At 62.5% G+C, this 23,725-nt stretch overlaps 2 protein-coding genes across 3 annotated transcripts in view; one reads left to right on the forward strand and one right to left on the reverse strand.

The window, feature by feature from the left end:
* Positions 1-14,682, forward strand: FASTK (Fas activated serine/threonine kinase). The gene is made up of 10 exons (XM_037384279.1): positions 1-145; positions 775-1,387; positions 3,304-3,774; positions 4,356-4,504; positions 4,751-4,967; positions 5,164-5,323; positions 5,985-6,076; positions 6,462-7,098; positions 7,460-7,574; positions 13,731-14,682. Exons 2-10 carry the CDS (start codon positions 820-822, stop codon positions 13,815-13,817), a joined length of 2,496 nt encoding a protein of 831 aa, XP_037240176.1. The 5' UTR covers positions 1-145; positions 775-819; the 3' UTR covers positions 13,818-14,682.
* The window catches only part of SLC4A2 (solute carrier family 4 member 2), a 19,564-nt gene continuing 10,224 nt past the window's right edge, over positions 14,386-23,725 (reverse strand). For both annotated transcript variants that reach the window (XM_037384254.1, XM_037384253.1), the window contains 21 exons: positions 22,463-22,631; positions 22,160-22,395; positions 21,857-21,981; positions 21,477-21,703; positions 20,533-20,669; positions 20,183-20,363; positions 19,960-20,095; positions 19,596-19,779; positions 19,349-19,463; positions 19,087-19,271; positions 18,791-19,004; positions 18,487-18,708; positions 18,194-18,342; positions 17,788-17,982; positions 17,476-17,709; positions 17,249-17,338; positions 16,778-16,944; positions 16,233-16,486; positions 15,734-15,903; positions 15,274-15,447; positions 14,386-15,141 (listed from right to left, as the gene is read on the reverse strand). In XM_037384254.1, coding sequence (XP_037240151.1) covers positions 15,061-15,141; positions 15,274-15,447; positions 15,734-15,903; positions 16,233-16,486; positions 16,778-16,944; positions 17,249-17,338; positions 17,476-17,709; positions 17,788-17,982; positions 18,194-18,342; positions 18,487-18,708; positions 18,791-19,004; positions 19,087-19,271; positions 19,349-19,463; positions 19,596-19,779; positions 19,960-20,095; positions 20,183-20,363; positions 20,533-20,669; positions 21,477-21,703; positions 21,857-21,981; positions 22,160-22,395; positions 22,463-22,631 — 3,645 coding nt within the window. In that variant the 3' untranslated portion in view covers positions 14,386-15,060. The remainder of the gene's footprint in view (positions 15,142-15,273; positions 15,448-15,733; positions 15,904-16,232; positions 16,487-16,777; positions 16,945-17,248; positions 17,339-17,475; positions 17,710-17,787; positions 17,983-18,193; positions 18,343-18,486; positions 18,709-18,790; positions 19,005-19,086; positions 19,272-19,348; positions 19,464-19,595; positions 19,780-19,959; positions 20,096-20,182; positions 20,364-20,532; positions 20,670-21,476; positions 21,704-21,856; positions 21,982-22,159; positions 22,396-22,462; positions 22,632-23,725) is intronic.

Below are 23,725 nucleotides of genomic sequence, written 5' to 3' on the forward strand. Positions count from 1 at the left end.
CCCCCGGAAGTGTGGGCCGTGCGGAGGGCGGGGCCGCGGCCTCCTTCGGCCCTACGGGGGCTGTCGGGAAGATGGCGGACTCGATGTCCGGGCGGTGCTGAGCGGCCGGGGCGGCGGCGGGTCCCAGCGCGGCCGCGAGCGCCATGTAGGGCTGGGCCGGGGGCCGGGCGGGACAGGGCCGGGCCGGGTCGCTGGCCGGGCGCCGCGGGGCCCGCCTACGCTGGGCGGGTGGGGACAGCGCCCGTGGTGGGCCGGGTGTCGTGGTGCCGGTGCCGCCCAGCTCGGCCCGGGGGTCCTGGTACCAGAGGAGGGGAAGATCGGGGCAACCCTGGGATCCCGGTACCGAGGGAGGAGAGCTCAGTCCGGCCCGGGGGTGCCGGCACTGGGATAATGGAAGATCGGGGTGTCCCAGGGGTCCCGGTGCCCGTCGGGGCTCTGTATGTGCCGGGGCGCCGGGAAGGTGGGAGATGTGCGAGCCGGGGGCACCGGGAGAGGGGAGGGGCTTGTGTGGGCCGGGGACACCGGGGTCCCGGAACACCGGGGCTCGAGTGGGCTGCGGGCCCGCGGCCTGGGCGGCTGTGCAGGGCGGGGGTCCCGGTGCCAAGGGGGTTTTTGTGGGTGGGGGGACCTCAGAACGGCGCGGGCAGGCACCCCTGCACTGGGGCAGATCCCTGCAGGAGGGGTCCCAGTGTGGGCTCCATGTGTCCCTTGCTGGTTCCAGGCCTCCCAGAGACACGAGCTCACCGCCCCTCTCATCCCCCGTCTCATCCCCAGGGTCTCCCAGTTCTCGGAAGCCTCTCAAGCTGCCCTGCCCTCGCCATGCTGCGCCTGCTGCCATGGCTCCGTGCTCTGACCCGGGAGAGCGTGCGGCCTGGCGTCCTGCAGGGCCTGGCTGCTGGTGACAGGAGCAGGGCCGGGATGTATCCCACCTGCTACTGTGCAGGCAAAGCTAAGCAGCGGGCTGTGCTGCTCCCCCTGGACCCCTACAGCCATGGGCTGCTGCACACCTTTCCCCCAGATGCCTACAGGACTCGAGGCCATGGTAAGCGGAAGAGCTGGAACTTCATTCATGAGAAGATGAGTTATGACACCTTCTTCACAATGAAGCGTCTGATAGAGCGCTCACGCAGCGTAGGGGAAGTGCTGCGGTGGGTCACGCAGAACCCCAGCAAGGTGTCCGCCAGCCACTACCCCATCGCCCTGCACAAGCTGGGCCAGCTCTTGCAGCAGCAGCAGGGCCAGGCCACGCTGAACGGGGAGAGTCGCGGGCCCGGCCAGATGTTAGAACAGCCGGAGTTTCAGACTCTCTGTCAGGCCATCATCAGTGGCTGCTCCAAGTTCGATAACTTCAGCATTGTCAACTGCCTGTACGCCGCTGCTGCACTGGGTGAGTGTCCCGGGCTGCTAGCGTCTGCCTGTGTGGGGTTGTCCACAGAAAATGGGGAAAGCAGGCAGAGCAACTGGACGCAGGCTGGTGCTTGGGTTTGTGAGGTAACAGGAGAGCTTGCTGCTCTGGCTGCTATGAAGGAGGAAGGGTGTGCCAGAACAGGGGCTAGTGTCTGGGTTTGTGTGTGGGTTTACGTGTGAAGGTGGCTTTGTGGCAGGCAGAGCTGTGCCCTTTGAAGGGGGAGGCTCTGCCCTCTGCGGGAAGGGAATCTGCAGGGTGGACTCTGGGGGCTCAGCTGGCTGGACCACCCTGCATGTCAGCCCAAAGAGCAGTCGAAGCAGTGGCCAACAGTGCCTGGCAAGTTGCGGGATAAACCACTCCTTGAGTTTTGTTCCAGTCCCTGAAAATCAGCAAACAGCTGCGCATCAGTGTGAGAAGCAAGATCTTGGGTAAACCCTTTGCAAGCCACGAGCCCTGTGTTGGGCATTTGATATTCAGGAGAAAAGGTTCAAGCCTGGCTGGGTTCCTGCACAGCAGTAGCCTCTGGGCATTACGGAGCCTGGGCTGGTGGGCAGGCGTGTCCTGGGAACAGGACTGCGCCAGGGCAGCTGCGGGCCCCGCAGATTCTCTGCATATGCCCTGGCCTGTGAGGAAGGGGATCATGTCTGGCAGTTGCCTGCAGCAGCAGGGGGCTGCCCTCCCCACCCCAGTGGTTCCTGCCAGCCCCATGCTCCACTGTCCCACATGCACATCTTCTGCCATTCTGTTTGCTTTTTTTTTCCACCGCAGCTGCGTGCTGGGCTGAGGCCTTGGCCCAGCCACATATGGAGACGCCCAGTCCCGGCTGTGGGTTGATGCAGTAACTAGATCCTGCTGAAAGTGGGGAGGGAAGAAGTTTCTGCTCTTCCCCCCTCTGCCTCACAGCGCCTTGTGTTTGTTGACACTGAACTCTGGGCTGCCAGGCGCCTCTCCCCTCAGCTGGGCTCCCCCTGGCCTGCTCTGGTTTTGACCCACACTTTGTTCTCCATCTGTCACCCTTCCCTGCTCACCATGCTTACCCACTTGTTAATGAAAACGCCAGTCTGCCTTTCTGAGGCCTTTTTTAAGGAACAAAGCAACTGCTCAGACCAATTCTTCACTTTTTCCACCTTCTGACTGATGTTTGATTAATGAGAAAACACAGCAACTTACCCCATGCTGCCTTAGTTGCTTTAAAGCGCTTTTGAAAATTAAAATCCTGTCAGCTGGCTTAGGAGACCAGTGGGCTACCAGGGCCTCATACAGTGCATAATGCTTCATGCATCTCCTGAAAATATCTCTCCTGACACATGAGGGATGGCCTTTGCCTTTTTTCGTAGCCGCGCTGTGTGCCTGGCCTCCTGTCTTTCTGTGGCTGAATAATATGTAGAGTTGGAAGAAAGTATTTTCCCCAGGAGCCGAGTTTGAAAGACTAAAGCTAAAGTAGAAAATGGGAGACAATTAGAAATGTGAAAGGATTAATTCCTGTCATACACGGACAGGTTTTTTTTTTTGTAATATGTGGCTGTCTTATTTGTCTTCCAACAGAAACTTTTTTTTAAAGTACTTTCTGAGGTGTATTATTTATCTTTAAGCAGTTTGAGACTTAAGAAATAAACCTTTCATTTGTGGATGAACTAAGGGACATCCATTTTGGTGAAATGGGTGGGAATAATCCAACGCCTCTACGTGACTTTTTCTGCAGTGCAAACATGGTGGTGTTCTGGTCAGGCTTTGCCAAACCGGTCCTCTTCCCCTTTCTCATCTTTGGTTTGTCACTGGCATGGCAAATCTGCCCTTCTCCAGCCATAGTCTCGTGCCTGAGCTTTCGAGGATGGTTGTGCCTAGTGAAGATGAGAGGTGGGGTCTGGCTGTCCCTAATCCCTTCCCTGTCACAGGCCTGCCTGGGGAATCACCGCTGGTGCGAGTGCTGGAGGACGAATCCCGGAGCCGCCTGGGCCGCTTCAACCAGAAGGATGTCTCCATGGTTTTCAGCAGCGTGATGCGGCTGCACCCGTCCAGCCCCCACCCCCTGGTCGAGTCCTGCCTCAGCAGTTTGGAGCGGCACCTGGAGAAGGAGCGGCACCCCCAGACCCTCTTCCTGCTCCTCTCCTACTACCGGCTGCGAGCGCAGGCGCTGCAGGGACACCCAGCCTCCGACCAGCAGCTGATCAACAACCGCAAGATCCTGCGCCTTGTCAGGCACACGCTGGGGCAAGTGAGTGCCATGCGGGAGCATGAGCTGGCCCTCTTGGACGAGATGCTGGCTCTGTGCGCCCAGGAGGCGAACAACAAGGCCCTGGAGGCCATCTTCAGCTCTCAGCTCTTCTACGAGAACCGCCAAGAGCGATTCATCCGCAGTATGGCAGGTGAGGGCAGGGTCTGCCCAGGCAGGGTCCCAGCCTTGCCCACTGTGCGAGCTTCCTCCCCGGTGTGGGGTGTGCTGGGCTCTGTCTGTGCATGTGGCAGCCTTGGAGCCTCCTTTCTTGGCCCCAGAGGATATCTGGGTCTGTGACAGCACCAGCTGGGGCCTGGCTGAGCACCAGTGAGGCCAGAGCAGGAGATGCCCTGCACTATGGCCACTCTGTCACTGACATCATCCCAGCCCAGCCCTTCCTGGGGCTGTGAGCCTGCCTCACCTCAAGACTGGGAGCAGGTTGGTTTCGGTGGGGTTTCTAACAGAAGGCCCCCCATTCCATGCATGTTCCAACTGTGCCTTCTGGGTGCATGTGACTGGAATCTGCCCGAGCCTCTTCACAAGCCCCATAATTTGATGGTTTTTGGAAGCCACCTGGATTTCAGGAGAGGTGGCTCTGCTGCCCAGGTCTCATTACCTCCCACCTGCCTGCACTGCCTTTCCTGCCCAGGCTGTAGTGGCTTTTGGAGAGCTGCATTTTGGACAGAGCCAGGCCCCTCTGACAGATACCCTGCTGTGGTTTGCTCTGTGCAGAGTGGCTCCCCAGGAAGGCAGAGAACCTTACCCCCTACACCATGGCCCTCATTGCCAAGTATGTGGCCCGGCACCGGCTGCGTGAGCCACGGCTGCTTGATACCATCGCTAACTTTCTCCTGAAGCGTGGGGAGCAGCTTGACAGCAAGGTGAGTGTTGGCCCTGGTCTGTGGGGGACGCCTGGGGCTGGCTCTGGGGATGCCCTGGTGCTGGGGGGAACCAGGGCCCTTCTGTGCCATTGGGCTGGGGCTTCTTGCTGGGGACCAACTGGGACCTGGCCTGACCCATATGGGTTGTGAGAACCTGTTTCTACCTGGCTCTGGGCAGGCCTGGGCCTGACCTGACCTTCATCCCACTGCCTGGCCCGGCCCCACTCCCTCTCCTCCTGCCTGCAGGTCATCCAGAAGCTGGTGTTTCCCTTCAGTCGCATGAATTACCGCCCATCCAACCACAGTGAGCTCTTCCCCAAGCTGGAGGCCATCCTGGAGCAGAAAGCCGGCAGCTCGCCCCTGGCAACAGTCAACATCCTCATGTCCATGTTTCAGCTTAGCCATTTCCCCCAGACTGTCCTGCACCAAGTCTTCTCCCCAGCATTCATCACCAATGTTATGAGTATGTTGGGTCTTTTCCAGGGTAAACCCAGCCATTAAAGCTTGGGGCTGGGGTGGGGATGGACTTGGAAAGCGTTGGGCAGAACAGACTCCCCTTGGGAGCGCAGGACCACCTTGCTGGCAGGCAGCCCCGCCAGGAGTGTGGCTGGGCAAGGAGGGGCTGCCGGGGTGTCTAGCCAGCCATCCTCTCCCCACAGGCAGCCCCTACGCGCTGATCGTGCGCCGCTACCTCTCGCTGCTGGATGCGGCAGTGGAGCTGGAGTTCCATGATTACAGTGGCCCACGTCTCGACCCACGCTACCGTGTCCTCATGTTTGAGCATGCTCTGACAGCTGACGAAGCCAACAGAAAGTACAGGTCAGTGGTGGCGGCAGGCAGTGTGCTGGGGAGGGGAGAGCATGGCTGGGAGTGCAGTCTGCTGGGCACCCCGCTGCCTGTCCCTCGCAGGTGGGCAGAGTGGTGTCACTTGGGACATGTGGTCTGTGACCTTGTACTGGTAGGATCCCAGCTGGGGTAAAGGCCCGTACATGAGCTCTGAAGCCTGTAGTGGAGCAGTGTAGAATCATTTAGAATTCTTTAGAATCACAGAATTGTTGAGGTTGGAAAAGACCCTTAAGATCACAAGAGTCTAACCATTAACCTAACACTGCCAACTCCACTGCTAAACCACGTCCCTAAGTGCCATGTCTACAGGTCTTTTAAATTTCTCCAGGGACGGTGACTCCACCACTTCCCTGGGCAGCGTGTTCCAGTGCTTGGCAACCCTTTCAGTGAGGAAGAATACGTTGTTGGTGCAGCAATATTGGGAGGAGCTTTTCTTCTGAATGAGTTGAAGCATGTCCCCTCCTTGCCCCAGAACAGCAGAGCCTGAAGCTCAAGGCTGTTATTATTTCTCACTCCCAGGCACTTTCCCATCTCTACAGATGTGCTCAGAGGGAGAACGTGGGTCGGCAGGGCTTGGTGGGGCAGGCTGGGGGCTCTCTCTAGTGTATCCTCCGACTCTTCTTTTTCCCCTCAGTTACAAGGGGCTGGTGGCAGAGGCCCTGCGGCAGCTGGTGGGAGAGGAGTGCTATCGGCAGGACGAGGTGCTGCCCCCAGGATACTGCACAGGTTGCCTGGCTGGGCGCGCGCTTTGGGGCAGGGCTGTGGCTCTGGGGAGGGGGCTGGCAGTTGGGATCTGGGGGGCTGTGGGTGCAGCAGAAGCCCTGCAGCTGCTTGGGGGAGGCCTGAGGCTGGGGGAATATTCAGGGCAGAACTAGATTTAGCTGCTTTGTCCCTGCCTTACCCTGGTGCTTTGGGACAAAGCTTCCTGAGCCACCCCTGCCGCAGGAGGGCTCAGCTGGGCCAGTGCAGCGGGGAGCTCCCTCTGCGCTCCTGTTTGCCGGGTTGGCTGGCACAACAGCCCACCGTGGGGCACATGGGGTCCCTGAGCCTGTGTTTTATCAGTAAAGGGGTCTCAAGGCCCAGTGCTGATCCCTGTTCTCTCTCTCCACAGACTTCCTGCTGTGGATTAACCGCTCGGGCACTGTGCTGCCTCTCTCCCGTGTTCCTGCAGCTTCCAAGGCTCCCTCTGCCCATGCTACAACTTCCCCTGCCGCCATCTCCTTGCGCACAAGCGTCCTGGCCCTGACCTCGGACTTGCAGGACTTTGCCCCATTTGCTCCAGAGACGCCAAGCAGCCCCCCGGGCTCCCGGGAGAGCAACTTGGCTGGGCGGTTCCTCCCCACGCTTTGCCCTGCCCCGGGGGGGCCCTGCTACCAGCCCCCCTCGGACTATTACTGCGGCCTGAGCAAAGAGTCTTCCCTGGAGAGCCAGGGCAGCTCCACGTTAAGCAGCCCTTCCGAGTGCCTCTCTGCGCAGCCAGCTGGCACCCCTGACTGCTCCCCCAGGGGCACCTCCTCAGCCACCCTCTTCCAGTTCCCCATCAGCAAGATTCTGGAGGAGGAGGAGGAGGCTACCGCAGGCTGCCCTGGGCATGATCACAACTGCTTCCAGGGGGAGCAGGACCAGGAGGAACCGGAGGAAAGCAGCCCACCCCCTGTCGAGGATGCCTGCCCTCCACCCTCTCCGTGCCGGCCCAGCCCCAAGCGAGGGCCAGGCGATGGGCCGCAAGGAGCCGAAGAGATTCAGAGGTAACTGAGGTAGCCGGTCTGTGTCCCCGCTCCCTTCCAGCATCACAGCTGCCCTGGGCCCGTGCTGGCACCGGCTGCAGCCCCTGCTGTCCCCAGCATTCAGCCCCAGCCCCCTTCTGCCCTGTGCTGCCAGGTGCCCGGTGGCCACGCAGGCTGTGCTGCAGAGACCCCTGTCCCCACCACCCCCCGGCCCCGGGGTGCAGCATGTCCCAGCTGGGCGTGCTGCCGGGCATAGGGGGTGCTGCCCTTCACCCACTGCAGTGCTGGGGACCAGGTGCGGGCCACACTGCTGCCTGTCCTGCCTGCAGGGTCTGTGGCGTGGGGTAACGCTGCTCTTCTCCCCTGGCTCTGTCCTCTGCAGGGTGGTGCTGTCGGTCAATGACAAATGGCATTACTGCCAGAACTCCGACATACTTGTGGGCTCGCGAGCCATGAGGGACAGGCACTTGCGACTGCTGGGCTACTGTCTGGTGCAGGTAAGCAGGGGACTGCCCCCTTCCCCTCCTCCCGCCAGGCAGAAACAGCCCGTGGCTGTGTGACGAGATGGGTGACAGGCTGCGGGCGGCAGAGCTGGCATCCCCACTGTAAACAATCCAACAGGAGCCATCCTTCCATGCTTGCTGCTCATGAGAGGAAGCAGCGACTCATCCTTATGACTCCTTTTTGCCCTCCCCCGCCACACCCCAAGACTTTTTTCATTGCAGCTGGCAGGTGATGCCAGCCCTGGTGCCCCAGTGGAAAGTACAGACAAGGGGCCAGCCCCTTCCTGTCTGCTGGCCCAGCAGGAATCCCATCCTGCGGGTCTGCCGCCTGGAGCTTGGACCCAACCTGCTTGCTGGGCAGGGAGGGGAGCAGGGGAAGTTGGCTCAGCCTGGGCCCAGCAGGCATGTCAGCAGCAGCAGTGTCTGCTGCAGGGCCTCGGGTGGAAACCAAGTGGGGGATGTGGCTCGGCCTGATAACCTGCGCTGTGGTCCTGGCTGTCAGTTCTGCAAGCATGGATGTGCAAGTGGAGGCGAGGCAAGGAGGGAAACCTCCCTTCGGTGCCTGTCTCAGAGCTCTGGTCCATTTGGTGCAGCCTCTGTGAATAGAGAAGCCCTCGAGGCTTCGCCACACCTTCGCAATTGTCTTCAGATTTCTTTGAAAACTTCAGATGTTGTTTTAAGGTGTGCAGCTTCTATAAGCCTATTTGTGGGGTGATTTTTAGCTTGAGGACAGATCTTTCTGAGGAAAACAACTCAGAAGCGCAGGCCTCTTATTCCTGTTTACTTTACTTCAGAGATCACCTGAGTTGCAGTCATAGCTCTACCAAGCAGTCCCATAACCATTTCTTAAAGCTTCTTACCTCCCCTGCTGCGACGGCACAGCGTGCCAACACAAAGCTCCTCCTAATTTCATAATTTGCAACATACATAGTTCAGAAGCCCTTTGTTTATGCATAGCTTTGGCAGTCCTGTGACTCAGGTTGGGGTATTTCCTTGGAGATCCCAAAGTGCAGAGCAGTGGAGCGGGACCAGCTCTCCTGTGCACTGCGCCCTGGGTCTCTCTTGTGCTGGCATTCAGGACGGGCTGCCCAGGGCCAGCCATGTCCCCAGGCAGCAGTGGGGACCAGCAGCTTTGTTGTGCAGAGGAGGGCTCCCCAGTGTCCACTGCTGGGCTCAAGGCCGATGCCGCAGGCTCTCGCTGCATGTCTGGGCTCCGGGATGCCCTTGGTTGAGGAAAGGCGCTTGGCACAGCTGCCCCTGCTCCCATCTTTGTGCCACTGCGTCCGAGAGCCAAAAGCTGCCCTTTCCTGCTTGCCCTCTGCCCAGCACACCTGCCACCCACAGCAGCCAGGGACTGTGCTCACCCTGCAGTTGGCCCAGCTGTGGGGTCCATGCCCCATCTCAGGCTGTCTCTGGTAACCGCTACTGCTGGGGTCTGCGCCCCTAGTGCAGGTCAGGGCTGCTGATCACCAGCCCCTTGCTCTGAGGAGCAAGGCAGAATGGGCATGGGTGCAGGCAAGGAAGAGCATGCTCTGGCTCCTCGTGTGCACAGGGAGGTGCTCCGTCCGGCAGCATGCTGTGAGGTGTCGGGACCCGCCTGATGAAAGCTGCAGGAGCTCTTCCCCTTTGCTCAGCGTGCCTTATCAGTGTGCAGCTGCTGGCATGGTTAGCTCCCTTTGGGTATGTAACAACAGGCACTCTGGTCCCATCCCCTCTACTCCTCCAGCAGCACACGGTGGCAGATCGTGAGAAGATGAGTCAGAAATGGACTGTGGATAGTCCAAGGACTCCTGCAACAGAGCATGTGTCTGAACAGCCATGTTGAGTCACCCTGACGGACCTCTTCTCTCAGCATTGTATTCCTCTTTGGTCCTGTATTTCTTCCACACCTGCAGCATCCAGTGCCAACAAGCTTCAGGCAGTACTACTTGCAACAGGCTCTGTTTGTTTTAAACCTGCTGTCTGGTTAGCCAGCATGGTGATGCTGGGTCTGGTACCACAAAGGAGTGAAGAGCAGCCCTGTGGTTACCTTCTTCTGTGCTTGTGGTTCCAGAGGTCGCTTCCCTTTAGCCACCCCTTTAAGACAAAGAACCCCAGGCAGTTCAACTTCTTCCTGAGTTGAAGCTGCTTCATAGCTTGGTGGTTACTCTTCTTGTTTGAGGTTTATTTCCTCTATTTCTTCTTCTGACACCTTTACAGAATCACGGAGTAGTTGAGGTAGTAGCAGGGGCTTCTGGAGATCATCCAGCCCAACTCTGGCTCACCTACAGCAGGTTGCTCAGTACTATGTCCTGTCAAGTTCTGAATGGCTCAGTGACAGTTTGCTTTCTGGGTAACCTGTTCCAGACTCAAGGCCCATGCTGCTTTACCCTTACAGTACAAGAGGATTTTCTTGTGTTTGGGGGAGCATGTTTGTGTGTAGCTTTTTCTTAAGTTTAAATGGGATTTCCAGTATTTTGGGTTTGTGCCCTTGCCTCACTCTCTGTCACTGGGCACCACTAGGAGTCTGGATCTGTCGTCTTTGGGTATTTGTACATATAGATAAGATGCTTCGATCCTTTTCTTCTCCAGCTCTGTCAGCCTCTTCTCATGTATCATGTGCTTTAGTCCCGTAATCATCTTTGTGGCTCTGCACCAGACATGTTCCGCTATACCCATGTCTTGTTCTGGGGAGCCCAGCTTTGGACACTCCAGATGTGTCTCACCAGTGCTGAGCAGCAGAGAAGGATCCGTTCCCTCAGCCTGCTCACCATGCTCTTCCTAACACAGCCTGGGATGCTGTCGCGCCTTTGCTGCAAGGGAGCACTGCTGGCCAGCATTCAGTTTGTCCATTGGGACCCTTAGTCCCTTTTCTGCAAAGCCACTTTCCAGCCAGTTGGCCCCAGCCTGTCCTGGTTCGTGGGGTTATTCCCTGCTAGGGTCAGGGCTTGGCCCTTCCCTGCCTGGGGGCCATTTCTCCAGCCCTTTTGGGTCCTTCTGAATGGCAGCACCACCATCTGGTGTGTCAGCCGCTCCTCCCCGTCTGGTACTGTGCGGCCTTGCCAGGGGTGCACTTGGTCCGGGTCACTGATGAGGATACTAATCAGCATTGGCCCCCATACTGACTGCTGGGGTATGTGGCTTGTGACTTGGTCCAGCTGGACGTTGTGCCTGTCTGCAGCTCTTTGACCCTGGCAGTTCAGCCCTCCTTGTATTTAATTTAAGGCCTTCTCTTGCTGACTGTTGCATTGCCGCGTGTGTGCTCAATGGGTGCTGGACTGCCTGTCATGTCTGGCATGCTGCTAAGCTGTCTGGCTGTGTCTGTGTGACCGTGCCAGGGCCGGCTCCTCCTCGGGGTGCCGCTGATCTGTAGCAGCAGCAGCTGCGGGTTTGGCAGTGCCTCTGAGCAGGGCTGCTGTGGCACAGTGCACAGGGGCTGCCCGCCGTGACTGCAAAGGGCATTGACGGATCTTGCACCCGGACCCTTCCTTGCCTCTGTCCTCTGGTCCAACCTGTGTGCTGCTTCCACCCCTCTGGCAGGCGGTGGGAGTGCTGTGACAGGGTCACCTACTGTGGGCCCTCTGCTCTGCCCACAGGTGCTCTGGCTCTTGGCCCTTTCCAAGGTAGGTGTTCTTTTACCTGGTGGTCCTGACCTTTTATTGACAGCCAGCTCTTTTCCCTTGAAAGTTTCTAGGTGAGGACACGCTCCTTCCTTCCCAGGATCCTGCCCTGAAAAGCGGCTGGATCTGATGTTCCCACAGACCCTGTCCTGGCTCTGGCATTACTTGCTTCCAGTCTGTTTGCGTGTGAAGGAGTTTTCTGTGTTCTTGATCCTTCCATAGTGTCTGAAGGGCAAGCCTGCTGGGGAGGCAGACCCTGCAGAGCTGGGCAGTGAGGAAATGAGCATGAAGCAGTGGAAGGAGATGGCTTTGTAGCAGAACTGCCAGAAACCTTTGATTCAGGAGCCAGAGGACTTGGTTCCTTCTCCCCAGACAAAGTTAGTAACCTTTTCGCCCCTGGCCTGCATGGGACTGCTGGAGAACACCGCCTGTCTGCTGTCCCGGGGCAGTGTGTGCAGTTTGTCCATGTGTCCCATCCCAGTTGCTCATCTGTGATGGTCGCAAACAGGTCCTGAGCCCTGTGCAGCGCCCATGTCAGGATCTAGCCTTTCTGTGGAGTCCCTGTGTCATCTGTGCCAAATTTTCCCATCCTGGCCCCTCACGATGCCTATTGCTAGCCCTGTTTCTCAATGAGCTGGTAAGAAAAAGCTTCCTCCTTTGCAGGCCAACTCCTATGTGTCATGATCTGCAACTCCCGAGGGATGGCAGTGGCCTCTCCAAGCAGCCTTGGATGCTTCTGGTATAGTAGACCACCCCCTTGCCGTGCAGGGAGCGCTTCCCCAACAGCTCTCCTGCAGACCCAGCCCTGTGCAGGCTCCTCCAGAAGGCTGGGCCCTAGCCCTGCTCCGAGTGGGCTTCATGAATGCAGCCCCTGCAGGGCCCTGGTCTCCTGCCGTCCATGGACGGTGCAGGACCAGCTGGGTGGCACAGCCCTGAGCAGCGCAGCCGGTGGGTCACTTCCCCGCAGAGGGGGATGCTTTCCCCCTGCTCTCCAGGGTGGCCAGAGCTGCCTCCTGGTGTGCGGGGCTCATCCGCTCAGCCCTAGGGGCTGGGAAGGGCAGGTGAGTTCTGGGCTGAGCACTGCCCTGCATAGCTCCGGCCCCAGCCCCCTGCGGCTGCCTCTTTTAGCAGGATCTCCAAGCCTGGAGGAGGCTTCTCCTGTACTTCCATGTTCCCAGGTGGGATGGGGCAGGACTCCTCTTGTGCCTGGGTAGCAAAACACACCGAGAGCTGGACTGCGGTGGGGTGAGCGTGCAGGTCCTGTTGCTTTTAGCCCTCTGTGGTGCTGCCAGGCGGCCAAGGCGTGTGGGTGACAGCCACCCTTAGTCGTGCTCCATGAGCACTGATGGTGCCTTCGGGGATGTTGGACCAGCAGAGCTTCCAGCCGCCCTGGCAAGCTTTGCTCCCCGGTCCCTGAGAGCAACGTGGAGGGGGGCACTGGTGGTGGCTGGACTCTCCTGGTTGTCCCTGTGGATCCCTTCCCATGCGGCTGCTGGTGGGCAGGTTTGCACAATTCCTTTGGTGCTCCCGGATGAGTGTGGGGACAGGCATGCATCTGGGCTGGAGCAGGGGCTGTCGGTGACAAGCCCTGGGGCAAGAGGACCTTGAACTGGGAATCGGTGTTTTTAGGGACCGGGTCTGTTTAGAGAAGCAACTGCCGGGTTGTCCCCAGACAGTGCCTGCAAGGGCAGTGACAGGGCACAAGCCCAGACCCACCTCTGCTCCCCCCCACGTGGGTGCATCTGTCTTGTGGTCGGGGTGGCCCAGGGCTCGTGGCCCTTCTGGTGGGTGTTCAGCTCCAGGTTGTATTTGCTGTTGGGGGTCACAGAGTACTCCTGGCTCCACAGACCGACATCCAGTTCAGCTTTCCCAGTGGGGCCTCCACTCCCTCTCGGTGCCCTGTACTGGCTCCCCTGGGCAAAGGGAGGGGAGTCGCCCTTTCTGTGGGTCCCGCTGCTGCCTTTCCCTCGCTGGCTGTGGTTAAAGTGACGCGTTGGGGCAGAACTGTTACCTGGGCTCGCTGCTGCAGCCCTGCTGTTGGGGGCTGCCCCTTGCTGCCGCTAGCCCCAGGCTCCCCGACCCTGCTCGGCAGGAGGGCAGCTGCGTTTCGCTCCTCACCCCTCCCCGGGTGGTTGGCGACTGCGGTTAAAGGTTAGGGGAGGCTTGAGAGCCCCTGGCCCTGCAGTGCCGCACATCCTCCCCACGTGTGCCCCCCGTGTGTGCTGGGCTCACCCCAGCGGGGATGGGGATGGGGCCGCCCGCCCTTGCCAGTGGGTGGCCAGGGTCGGGGGTAGCAGAGCCAGCGCAGGCAGGCGTGTGGGGAATTTTGCCCCCCCAGGAGGCAGCACCTTGCCTGGGGTGGGTTGGAATGCTGAGCTGGGGCTCGGCTGCTCCTCCCGTGTCCCCCGTTCCGCTGGAACAGCACCGTCCTTTCCCTGGGAAGGTGCCGAGTCCTGGTTCTTCCCGCTGCCCCACGGATGGCTGGGGCTGGCTGCAGGGGGTGGTGGGGGTGGCAGGGCTGCTCTGACGGTTTCTCCCTGTCCCCTTTCAGCTGCCCTACACGGAGCTGGAGAAGGTGAGTGGCATCGAGGAGGCCAAGCACTACCTGCGGCAGAAGCTGAGGGAGCTGCGCTTCTGAGGGACAGACGCCCCGAGTCCCAGGCCCTGGGCAGGGGTGGGTGCAGGCGGGTGCTGCCAGCCCTTTTCCCCTTGGGGTGGGGGGGGGGGTGGGGGAGACAGAGCCATCCCCTGTCCTGCGGGACGCAGGGCCAGGCTGTGGGCACCTGCTCCTTGATGTGGGGCTGGGGTAGTGTGAGATTATTTATTGCCATTAGCAGGGGGAAGGGGTGTGACTTGACTGGTGCATAGGGGAGTGTTTGGGTGCTGGGGGCGGTGGGGAGGGGGCGGGAGGTCCCTTGCTGCCGCCCCCCCCGGCCCAGCCACCCCAGCCCTGTCTGTAAGAGTCATTGCCAGGGGGCCTTGCCTGGCTTCCTGGCAGCCTTGGGGATGTCCCTCTGCCCCCAGCACTGGGAGGGAGGGTTAGCACCTGCGGGGTCTGGGGGGTGGGGGGGGTGCTGCAGCAGCCCCCACACATGGCAGGGAGCAGGTTTGCACAGGGGGCTGCTCCCCAGGCCCTGAGGCGGGAGGAGGGGGGGGGGGCGCTTGGGAAGCAGGGGTTAACTTTACAATAAAACTGGTGAAAAATGTGCAAAGTCCATTCTGTTTATTAGTAGGAGGCAGCAGCTGGGCTGGGCCCCTGCAAGGTGACCCCCATGCCCCCCCCCCCTTTGGCAGCAGTGCCCGTACCAGGCCCTGGCAGCGTGTGGTGCAGGGGGTGCTGCTGCCTGCAGCCCTGCCCTTGCACGGCCACGGCGCGGGCAGGGGGGCATGGGGCTCGCCCCCCTCCTCTCCCCACCTGGGCCCCCCTTCAGCCCGGCATGCTCACTACAAAGCTGTTTATTGCCTTTTAAATTACTCTGTTAAATAAAACATGGTGAGATTTAGGCAACACCTGATTGTCTGGTGGGAGCCCAGGGCCAGGCTGGGGCTGCAGAGGGGCTGAGGCAGGGCCAGGACCTGCAGCTCTGCTGGGGGGTGACCGGGGGGGCTCTGCCCCGTGGCGTGGTCAGGATGTGCCCAAGGGGGACTGAATGCACAGCCCAGCCCTGCACTGCTCAGGAGGGGTGCAGGGGGTCCCTGGTGGGGCAAGGCTGCGGGCCGGCATCTCTTTGGCAGGGGTCCCACCTGAAGGTGTGGGGAGCGTGGGGTGCCCGTCCCTGGCCGGGCACAGCTGCACAGCCACTGCCCCCAGCCCTGCACAGGACGGCAACGTGGGGGCCTGGCCGTGCCTGGCCCCGGGTGACTCGCTGGCTGGCGTGCGGTCACACCGGCATCGGCATTTCATTGTACTCGTCCACACCTTCCCGCTCGTCGAAGATGGGCTCGGCCTCGTCTGCATCCAGCTGTGGGGAGATGGCAGCTGAGCAGGCAGAGAGGGCCTGCCCCCGTCACCCCCCACCTGGCTGGATCCAGCCGTCACAGACCAAGCACCCCCGGGGATGAGGGACGCAGCTGGCCACGGAGCAGGTACTTACACACTTCATCTCCCGGTCAGTGAAGATACGGCTGAGCAGGCACATGCGGAGTGGCACCGTTAGGATGAGGATGAAGGGGAAGGCCAGGGAGGCCACCGTGGACATGACGGCCCAGAGCACAGCCAGACATGCCAGCTGCAGCCCTGTGAAGAGGTGCATGCGCAGTGTGCGCACCTGCACGGGGATGGGTGTCAGTGCTGGGGCCACACGTGTGCCAGACCCCAAACTCCCCATCCCACCCCAAGCACAACTGGCCCCCAGCAGTCCCCCTTCACCCCCTCCCCAGACACAGCTCCCCCACACCCCTGCCAGGGTCTGGCTGCCCCACAGGAACTGCCCTGTGTCCCCCCGATCCCAACCCCCTGAACAAGGCTTTGCCAGAGTCTGTCCTGCAGACACCCCCAACCTGAGAGTGCCCCAGATGAGGGTCCCACCCCCTAAGATATCCCCCCCCCCCAACCTTTTTGACATAGGTGACATCAGGGTGGTGCTTGGGGGGCATCAGCAGCAGCTGCAGGCGCTCGTAGAACTGGATGCCATTGAGGGAGGTGACACCCATGTAAAGGAAGATCCCGAAGAGCACAGCCAGTGGGATCTGTCGTAGCAGGTCCCCGATGACAATGGACAGGCCTGGGCCAGAGCAGGGTCAGCTGCAGTGCCCAGGCAGGGGGTACCCGGAGCTCCAACTGGGGCCAGGGCTCACAAAGCCCCCTCCCCAGCCCCACTCCTCCCTGCCCTGTCACACCCCATGCTTGGGGAGGCTCCTGCATCACTGGTGCCCAGTGGCCATGCCAAGTCAGCCAGGGCTCAGGGCACCCCAGTTTGTGTGGACCCAGTCCCCCCACCTCCATGCTGCTCCCTGCACCGCTGCAGCTCCCCATGGCTGCCCGGCCCTGCCACGGCCATGCAGGATGGAGCAGGGCCGGTGGGGGACCCACAGTGGGTAGGGCTGGACCTACCAACGAGCACAGCCACCAGCAGCCCGGTGACCCGCTGCTCCTTCACCTCCTGGATCTTGGGCTTGTCCCCAGGTGCCACAGCCTTACTCATGACGGTGAGGGCATTGGCGTGCGTGACGGAGCGCACCGTGGCCGCGGCGAGCCATGGCAGCCCGAAGAGTGCGAAGAAGCCACCCATGGCCACAATAAGCAGGAGGTCAAGGTGGAACCCAGAGCCCTTCTGCAGCATCCGCTCCTTCTTGCTGATGATCAGCCTGGGCACAAGGGCAGACCGTCGGCATGGCTTGACAGGGCTTGGCATGGCTTGGCACTGCAAAGCTTGGCATGGCTCAGCATGGCACTGTTCAGCATGGCACAGCACAGCTTGGCACGGCTCAGCCTGGCACAGTATGGCTTGGCACAGCTCAGCATAACATGGCACAGCTCAGCACAGCTTGACACAGCATGGCACAGCTTGGCTCAGCTCAGCACAGTACGGCACACCCTGCCCCATTCGTGCCCCGCACTGCCCTGCTGGACCCCCAGCCCGGCCCCGCTGCGCTCACGTGGTGATCTGTGTCTCCATGAAGATGAGGATGAAGACGAGGACGGCGGGGAGGCCACTGGCTACCATCATCCAGACCGGGAAGTCGCTCTTCTCACCCAGGGGGTTGATCACCCAGCCCCGCTTGTCCGGGGCTGTCACCGAGAACCCACTAGGCACGCTCAGCTTCTGTGAGGAGGGGGCGAGAAACGCTTGGGCAGGGCCACCAGCTCTGCCCCCTGGTAGGCAGGTCCCCCCAAGTGAGGGGTGCCGAGGGGTGTGCAGTGAGCTGGGGAGGCACTGGCACTCAAAGGGCTACCAGCAAAGCAGGGAGAGGAAAGGTGCGATGCCAGGAGCGGGAGGTAGCAGAGCACTGCAGACGCCGGGAGCAGGATGGCGGCAGCAAGTGGGACTGGGGCTGTGTGGTGCTGGGACCCCCCAGGAGGGTGCAGGGTTGGGGTGCCCTGCCCGGGGAGGGTGGTTGGGTGCTGACCTGCGTGTAGGTGTCCTGGATGCTGTAGTCCACCAGCACCATCACCAGGATGGCAATGGGCACCCCGAAGTCCCCGATGAGCCGCCGAATCTGGGGGAAGAGCAGCGTCAGCCCAGCCCCAGCCCCACTGCCCGACCCTCCACCCCGGCTCAGCCCTGCCCCCAAAGCTGGGCTCACCCCAGGGCCCCACGCAGTGCCTGCGCTGCCGTCCCGCCTGCCCCACGCACCCGTCCGGGGAAGAACCGGCTGTTCTTGAACTTGCGCAGGAAGAAGGCGATGAAGAAGGTGCCGGCCATCAGCACCAGCGAGAGCAGTGCCGTGTTGGGCTGCCCCGTCACCTTGGCTGCAGCACGGTCGACTGTGCCATTGGCCGGGGCTGCGCTGGTGTTCCTCCACGCCTCTGCCTCCGTGACCGTGCTGTTCACCCGCAGGCAGCCGTGCAGGGGGTGCTCCTGGAAGATCTGCGGCAGCACAGTGCTCAGGCCAGGCCTGCCTGCCCCTGCCCCACAGACACCCCAACCCCAGCCCTGCCACCTCACCTTGGCCAGCTTGGAGAAGGTCTCATAGATGAAGATGAGAGAGATGAGGAAGGCGAAGATCTCCTGGGTAAAGCGGGAGACGAAGCGCACCAGGAAGCTGCCCTCGAAGGCCACCATGACCAGCACAATGAGGATGAGCCAGAAGCCGATCCAGACACGCCCCACCAGGTACTCCAGCTCATTGGATGTGCAGAACTGCCGGTGCCGGGCGGACAGACGGACAGATGCAGACAAACAGACAAGTGTCAGCAGGAGGGATGGCCGCAGAGCTGGGGCAAAGCCCTGGGCAGCAGCATGGGGAGGGCTCCAGCAGGAGCAGCAGGGCTAAGGGGGGATGTCTGTCCCACAGCACCTGGGAATGTCCCCCCACCCTGCTACCCTCCACAGGGGCTCGCCCCACTCTCACTGTGAAGAAAGCCTCCTCAAAGACGAGCAGGGGCCCTGAGAAGCCGATGACAAGCAGGGGCTGGGCGCCCAGCAGGCAGAAGAGCACACCCTGCAGTGATGTGGAGATGATCAGCTCAGACACCCCAATCAGGTCCTGCGTCTTCTCCCCTGCAGGCAGGACAGGCTCAGGCACACCCCGTGGGACAGGGCCCGTCTCCCCAGTGTCGCAGCCGCTGGCCCTGCAGCTCCTACCCACCGGGCAGCACGCAGCAGCTGAGTGCCCCAGCACAGTGCCGTGCCCCCAGCACTCACCCAGCAGCCCTCCAAAGGTGATGGCCGGTGACAGCGCGGCAAAGTAGATGAAGATGACGGCTGCAATGCACTGGGGGTTCAGCGCATCCCTGAAGTCGCTCAGGTACTTGGGGTACCGCCGCCGCATGTCCCGGATCAGCCCCCCAAAGGGCCGGCCCGTGCGCCGCAGGGGGTCATCCTCCTCTTCACCCTCACCCTCCACCACCTTCAACTTCAGCAGCGCTGTGCCCCATGGACAGACAGTGAGACCCTGCCAGCCAGGTGCCCCCACCCAGACCCTGCCCGAGCCCTGCTGTGCTGGCACCTTTCTCCTCGGGGGACTTGGGCTCCAGCAGCAGTCTTCGCTCGTGCTCCTCCCTCTTCTTCAGCATCTCACGCTGGAAGTGGGCGACGCTGCGCAGCAGCTCCTCACCCTGCACCTCGGAGGGCGGCAGCACCACGCTGCAGTCCAGGAACTCATTGATGGCGTTGAGGAGGTCGTGGCGGTCATCAGCCAGGTACGCAGCTTCATGGAATTGCTGGCGGGGCAGCAGCGGGGTCAGAGCACCCAGCCCAGGGGCACCGTGGGCTCCCAAGCCCCGGCAGGGATACAACACTCACCTTGTCAGACATGAGGGTGGAGATGGAGCGCCCGATCTCGTGGTAGTCCATGTGGGTGCTGCTGGGCCCCAGCAGCACAAAGAGGAACCGCACAGGGACAGGGACCTCCAGCACCGAGTCCAGCTCCACCGCCTCCTGCAGCCGCACGAAGGCCATGGTGGGCTGGTCCAGGAACTCCACGCACCCTGGGTGGGCACAGGGGCATCACCATGGGAGCCCAGCTTGTAGTGCCCAATCCCACCCCCCTGCCACTCCTCCGTACCCACAAGCACCACTGTGGCCTCGGCATTGTCCGGGATCTTCTCCAGCAGCTTCAGCTCGTGCTTGGACTTGGAGCGAGTGATGCCAGCTGGGGGCGTGGGGGTGAGTACCTCCCTCTGCAGGGACAGAGCGAGGAGCAGGGCTGGGGTCAGGGCCCCTCCCAAGGGTGAGGAGCCATGGCAGGCTGGGAGGAAGGCATGGGCAAAGGGCTGGGGATAGTGGGGCATGGCCACGGGAGCCAGGCTCACCTCCCGCTCCACATCGACCCGTGTGTCATGCTCCACAGCGTGGCCAGCAATGAGGGGCTCGGTGACAGCCGGCTCGCTGCCCTCAGCCACGTGGTTGGTGCTGTGGTGGTGCACAAGCAGGGAGCCCAGGCTGCCAGCCGAGATGTTTCGGGGGAAAGAGAAGTCCTTCTCGTCGCTTGGGTGGCTGCAGGACAAAGCCAGGGCTATCTGTGGTGGCCCAATAGGAGAATGGCCACCAGCCTGGCAGAGCCACCCCTGCCAGCACACTGCACACCAGTGGTCCCAGAAACAGCGCTGTCCCTTCCGCTGCAGGGAGTGGAGCCGAGCAAAGCGGGGGCTGTGGGCTGCTGCCCCCCACACTCACCTGTGCTTGAGCAGCAGTGCCCGCAGCACATTAGCGCGGTCCTCAGCCCGGATCTGGTCGGTGATGACCATCTGCTCCACCACCTGGTGAGCTACCCCTGGCAGTGTCTTCTGGTCCAGATCGAGGAGCACAGCCCCTGGGCGAGAGAAGCCGGGGGCTGAAGCGAGCAGGGCCGGGACCCTCCCACTGCCCAGGCCCAGTGGGGCCATCCCTGCCTCCTTACCGTGGGACAGCGTCTTGCGCAGCTCCAGAAGGCTGCGGAAGGACAGGGAGGCCACATGTGGCTTGCCCCAGCGGTCTGTCTCCTCCTCCACATCCTCCTCAAACTTGATCCAGCGCGCCGTCTCCTTCCACTGCAGCTCCTGGTTCTTGTCCACCACCAGCTCGTTCAGCTCCACGAACACCTGCCAGCACAGCTGGGTCAGCGCCAGGATGGCAGGGACCCCCGCGGGGTGAGGGGGCCGCACACTGGCAGTCCCCCTCCACAGTGCCTGCCCAGCTGCTCCCCCCATCTGGCACCGCACTCCAGGACCCCCAGCCCTACCCGTCCCCCTGGGCACCAGGACCCCGCACCTCGTGGGGCTGCCGGTCCTGCTTGCGGTGCCGCATGCTGGGCTCCTTATGGTCCTTGCTGACATGGACCACCTGTGCCTTGGCACTCTTCCGGACGAGGTGCCGGCGCACCCCCGGCACGTCCTCAAAGCGGTGACCTGCCAGAGACAGTGAGGACAGCAATGGCAGCGGGTGGGCAACCTGTGGAGCTCACAGCCCTGCGCCCTGAGCCCTGGCACAGGAAGACCACCAAGTCCCAGCATGGGGGCCCGGGGAGGTGTGGGCTGGCGGCCCAGCCAGGGCAGCTTGGAGCAGAGGGACCCGAGCTGGGGCCAGGCAGGGACCACCACAGCCCCAGGGTCCCCAAGTGCGGCAGGGCAGCACCCAGCGTCAGGACAGCATCAGACAGGGAGCCAGGGACAGGGTCTGTGAGCTGGTGAGTGCTGCAGCACCTGGTCGCTGCTTCTCCAGTGCCAGTGGTGAGGGGCAGGAGCTGTGGTGGCTCCTTGCAGAGGGGTCACCCAAGCCCCCCGTGCCAAGGGCTGTGCGTGCCTGTCAGTGCGCGGGCTCTGTTGCAGGCAGCGCTCCCCAGGGAGCTCTGAGGCAGCAGCGTCACTCAGAGTCCCCAGAGCTGCGAATCACCAGGGGTTGGCGAGCACCCAGGGGAGGCACCACCACCGCCTCTGGCTCCAGCCACCCCGGCTACGGCTCCTGGCCACACTCCACATGGATGCAGACCTGGCGCATCCCTGGCATCCTGGGAAGTGGTCCCCTGTGACCATACCCAGCCCCTGGAGTGCGGCCAGAGCCTGTGCCCAACCTGGCTCCGCTGCAGCTGTGGGGCGACCCAGCACTGCCAGACCCACCAGCCCCAGCCCAGCTTGCCCCGGTGCACGGCTCAGCTCCTGCTGCGCCAACGGCTGCTGTCAGCATGGCCCCCAGGGTGCAAGGTGCCCCCCACTCACTCTTCATGTAGTCCAGGTCAGCTGAGGCCAGTGTCTGGGCCTCTGACTCGTCTGTCGGCATCTTCTGGTACCGGTCCTGCTCCACACCTGTCATGCTGCCAATCCGCCGCCGCTCATGCAGGTTGTAGCTGCGGTGCCCTGGCTGCGACTTGGAAATGGAGCGACCAGGGGAGCCAGCCTCGGTGGCAGCTGCTCCCTCCACCAAACCTCCCTCTTCCACATCGGGGCTGCAAGGCAGGCACCCACCTCAGAGCTCAGCCCCTGCTCTGCCCCCAGCCCTGCTGTGGGGCAGCTGGAGGGGGCTGCTTGCCCCTGAGAGCCCCATCCCCACCCAAGCTCCAGGTAAGCCCCTGCACTACTTGGCCCTGGTCCCCACTCACCTGCCTACCCGGGCTTCCTTGGGGGACATGGACCCATGGGGCTCCAAGGGGGAGCCAGGCAGTACAGGGGGCATCGCCGGCTCCTCCACCCGGCGGTCAGCCACCTCATCCTCCTGCAAGAAGAACTGAGAGGCGGCATGGGAGGAACTGGCTGCTGTGGAGCCGTGTGCCCCAGCCACAGGCACCACTGGCTCCAGCTCCTCTCCAGCCTTGGCACCCTGGCCATGCCCAGCCCAGCCCACCCCAAGGGCCCCTGGAGCAGGGGGAGCACAGCACTGCGCCCCACACCCAGCCCTGGCTCACCTGCACTGCATCGGGTGGGCCGGGCTGCAGGAGTTCCTCCACCGACCGCTCTGTCTCCGTGTCACATGCCTCATCCTCATCCTCTTCAGCCTCCTCGATGGTGGGGGTCTCGCCAGGGACAGAGGCACGGCGGTGCTTCTTCTTGCCCCTTTTTGGCACCCCCTTCTTGCGGCGGGTGTCAGGGGGCAGGTGCGTGGAGAGTGGATGATGGATGTGGTGGGATGACTGGCGGTGGTCTGCGGGGGACAGGGTGGGTTGGTGCCCTGCCTGCTGCCTGCCTGCTGCCCCCCGGGCCACACTCACATTCGAAGTCTTCCTCGCCGTAGCTGCGCCCGGCCTCCTCCGCGTTGCGTGGGTGTGCGTCACACAGGATCTCCTCGAAGCGCTCGACCCCCAGCGCCTTGTTCAGGTCCTTCTCCTCCTCCTCCTCCCCGAATACAGGTGAGCCGGCGCCTGGTGTCTCCTGCTCAGGCTGTGGGGGCAGCAGCGGGGCTGAGCGGGCACCCAGCACCACTGGCACTGTTGCCCACCATGCTGCCAGTTCCCAGTGTGCTGTGGTCACACAGCCCCGCACAACAGGCACCCCGGACACCGGCTCTCCTGACTCCCCACAGACTGCACCCAAGGGACGTGCCTGCCAGTGCTCCATGGGCCATGTACCCCCGCTGCACCCCTGAGCTGGGTGCTGGCCACCCCACACACACCCCAGCCTCAGCGCTGCAATCCCCTGCATGTGCCCAGCACCCCAGTACCTGCATCCCTGCTGCAGCCCCAGCCTGGCACCCCAGTGCCATACTCCCCGGTCAGCCTGGACACAGCACCCCCAGTGCCGCGTCCTGGTGCCGTGCCCCCGTGTATACCCCCAGCACCCCCAATGCTGTGCTCCCTGTGCACCCTCTGTTCCCCCAGTGCCATGCCATGGTGCCGTGCCCCCCTATGTACCCCCAGAACCCCCAGTGCCATGCCCCCCTGTGGACCCCAGCCCTAGCACCTGCAGTGCCCCTGGTGCTGTGCCCCCGGTGCTGTGTCCCTATCCCCATGCTGCTGGTGCTACCCAGCTGTGGGTGCTGGGGTGCAAGGGGTGGGCTCCTGAGCCGGGGCAGGGGTCGAGGGGGATGTGGGTGCAGGTGGTGCAGGGGTGCAGGACTGAGGGGGGCCGGGGGGGTGCAGGAGGGTGGGGGGTGCAGTGCAGGGGTGCAGGGCTGGGGGGGGACGGGACGGGACGAGGGGTGCAGGGCAGGGGGTGCGGTGGTGCAGAGGGGGGATGCAGGAATGGATACAGGGGGGGTGCTGGGGGGGCCGTCCCCACCCGGCTGGTCCTACCTGAGTCATGGCGGAGCTGCGCTCCCGCCGCAGCTCCCGCAGCGCTTTATCGGGGCGGCACGGCACGGCCGGGGATGGGGGCGGCGGGGGGGGGCGGCGGGGGGGGCGGGGGGCGGCGGTTCCTTCCCCGGCCTCGCCAAATATTGACGGAGCCGCCCCGTGCCCGCCTCAAGGTGACAGCGGCCCGCAGAGGGCACCGGCTGCGCCCGCAGCATCGGGCTGCGCCCCCCTGCCAAGCTCCGG

Source organism: Falco rusticolus, chromosome 4, assembly GCF_015220075.1.
Source record: "Falco rusticolus isolate bFalRus1 chromosome 4, bFalRus1.pri, whole genome shotgun sequence".
NCBI lineage: Eukaryota > Metazoa > Chordata > Aves > Falconiformes > Falconidae > Falco > Falco rusticolus.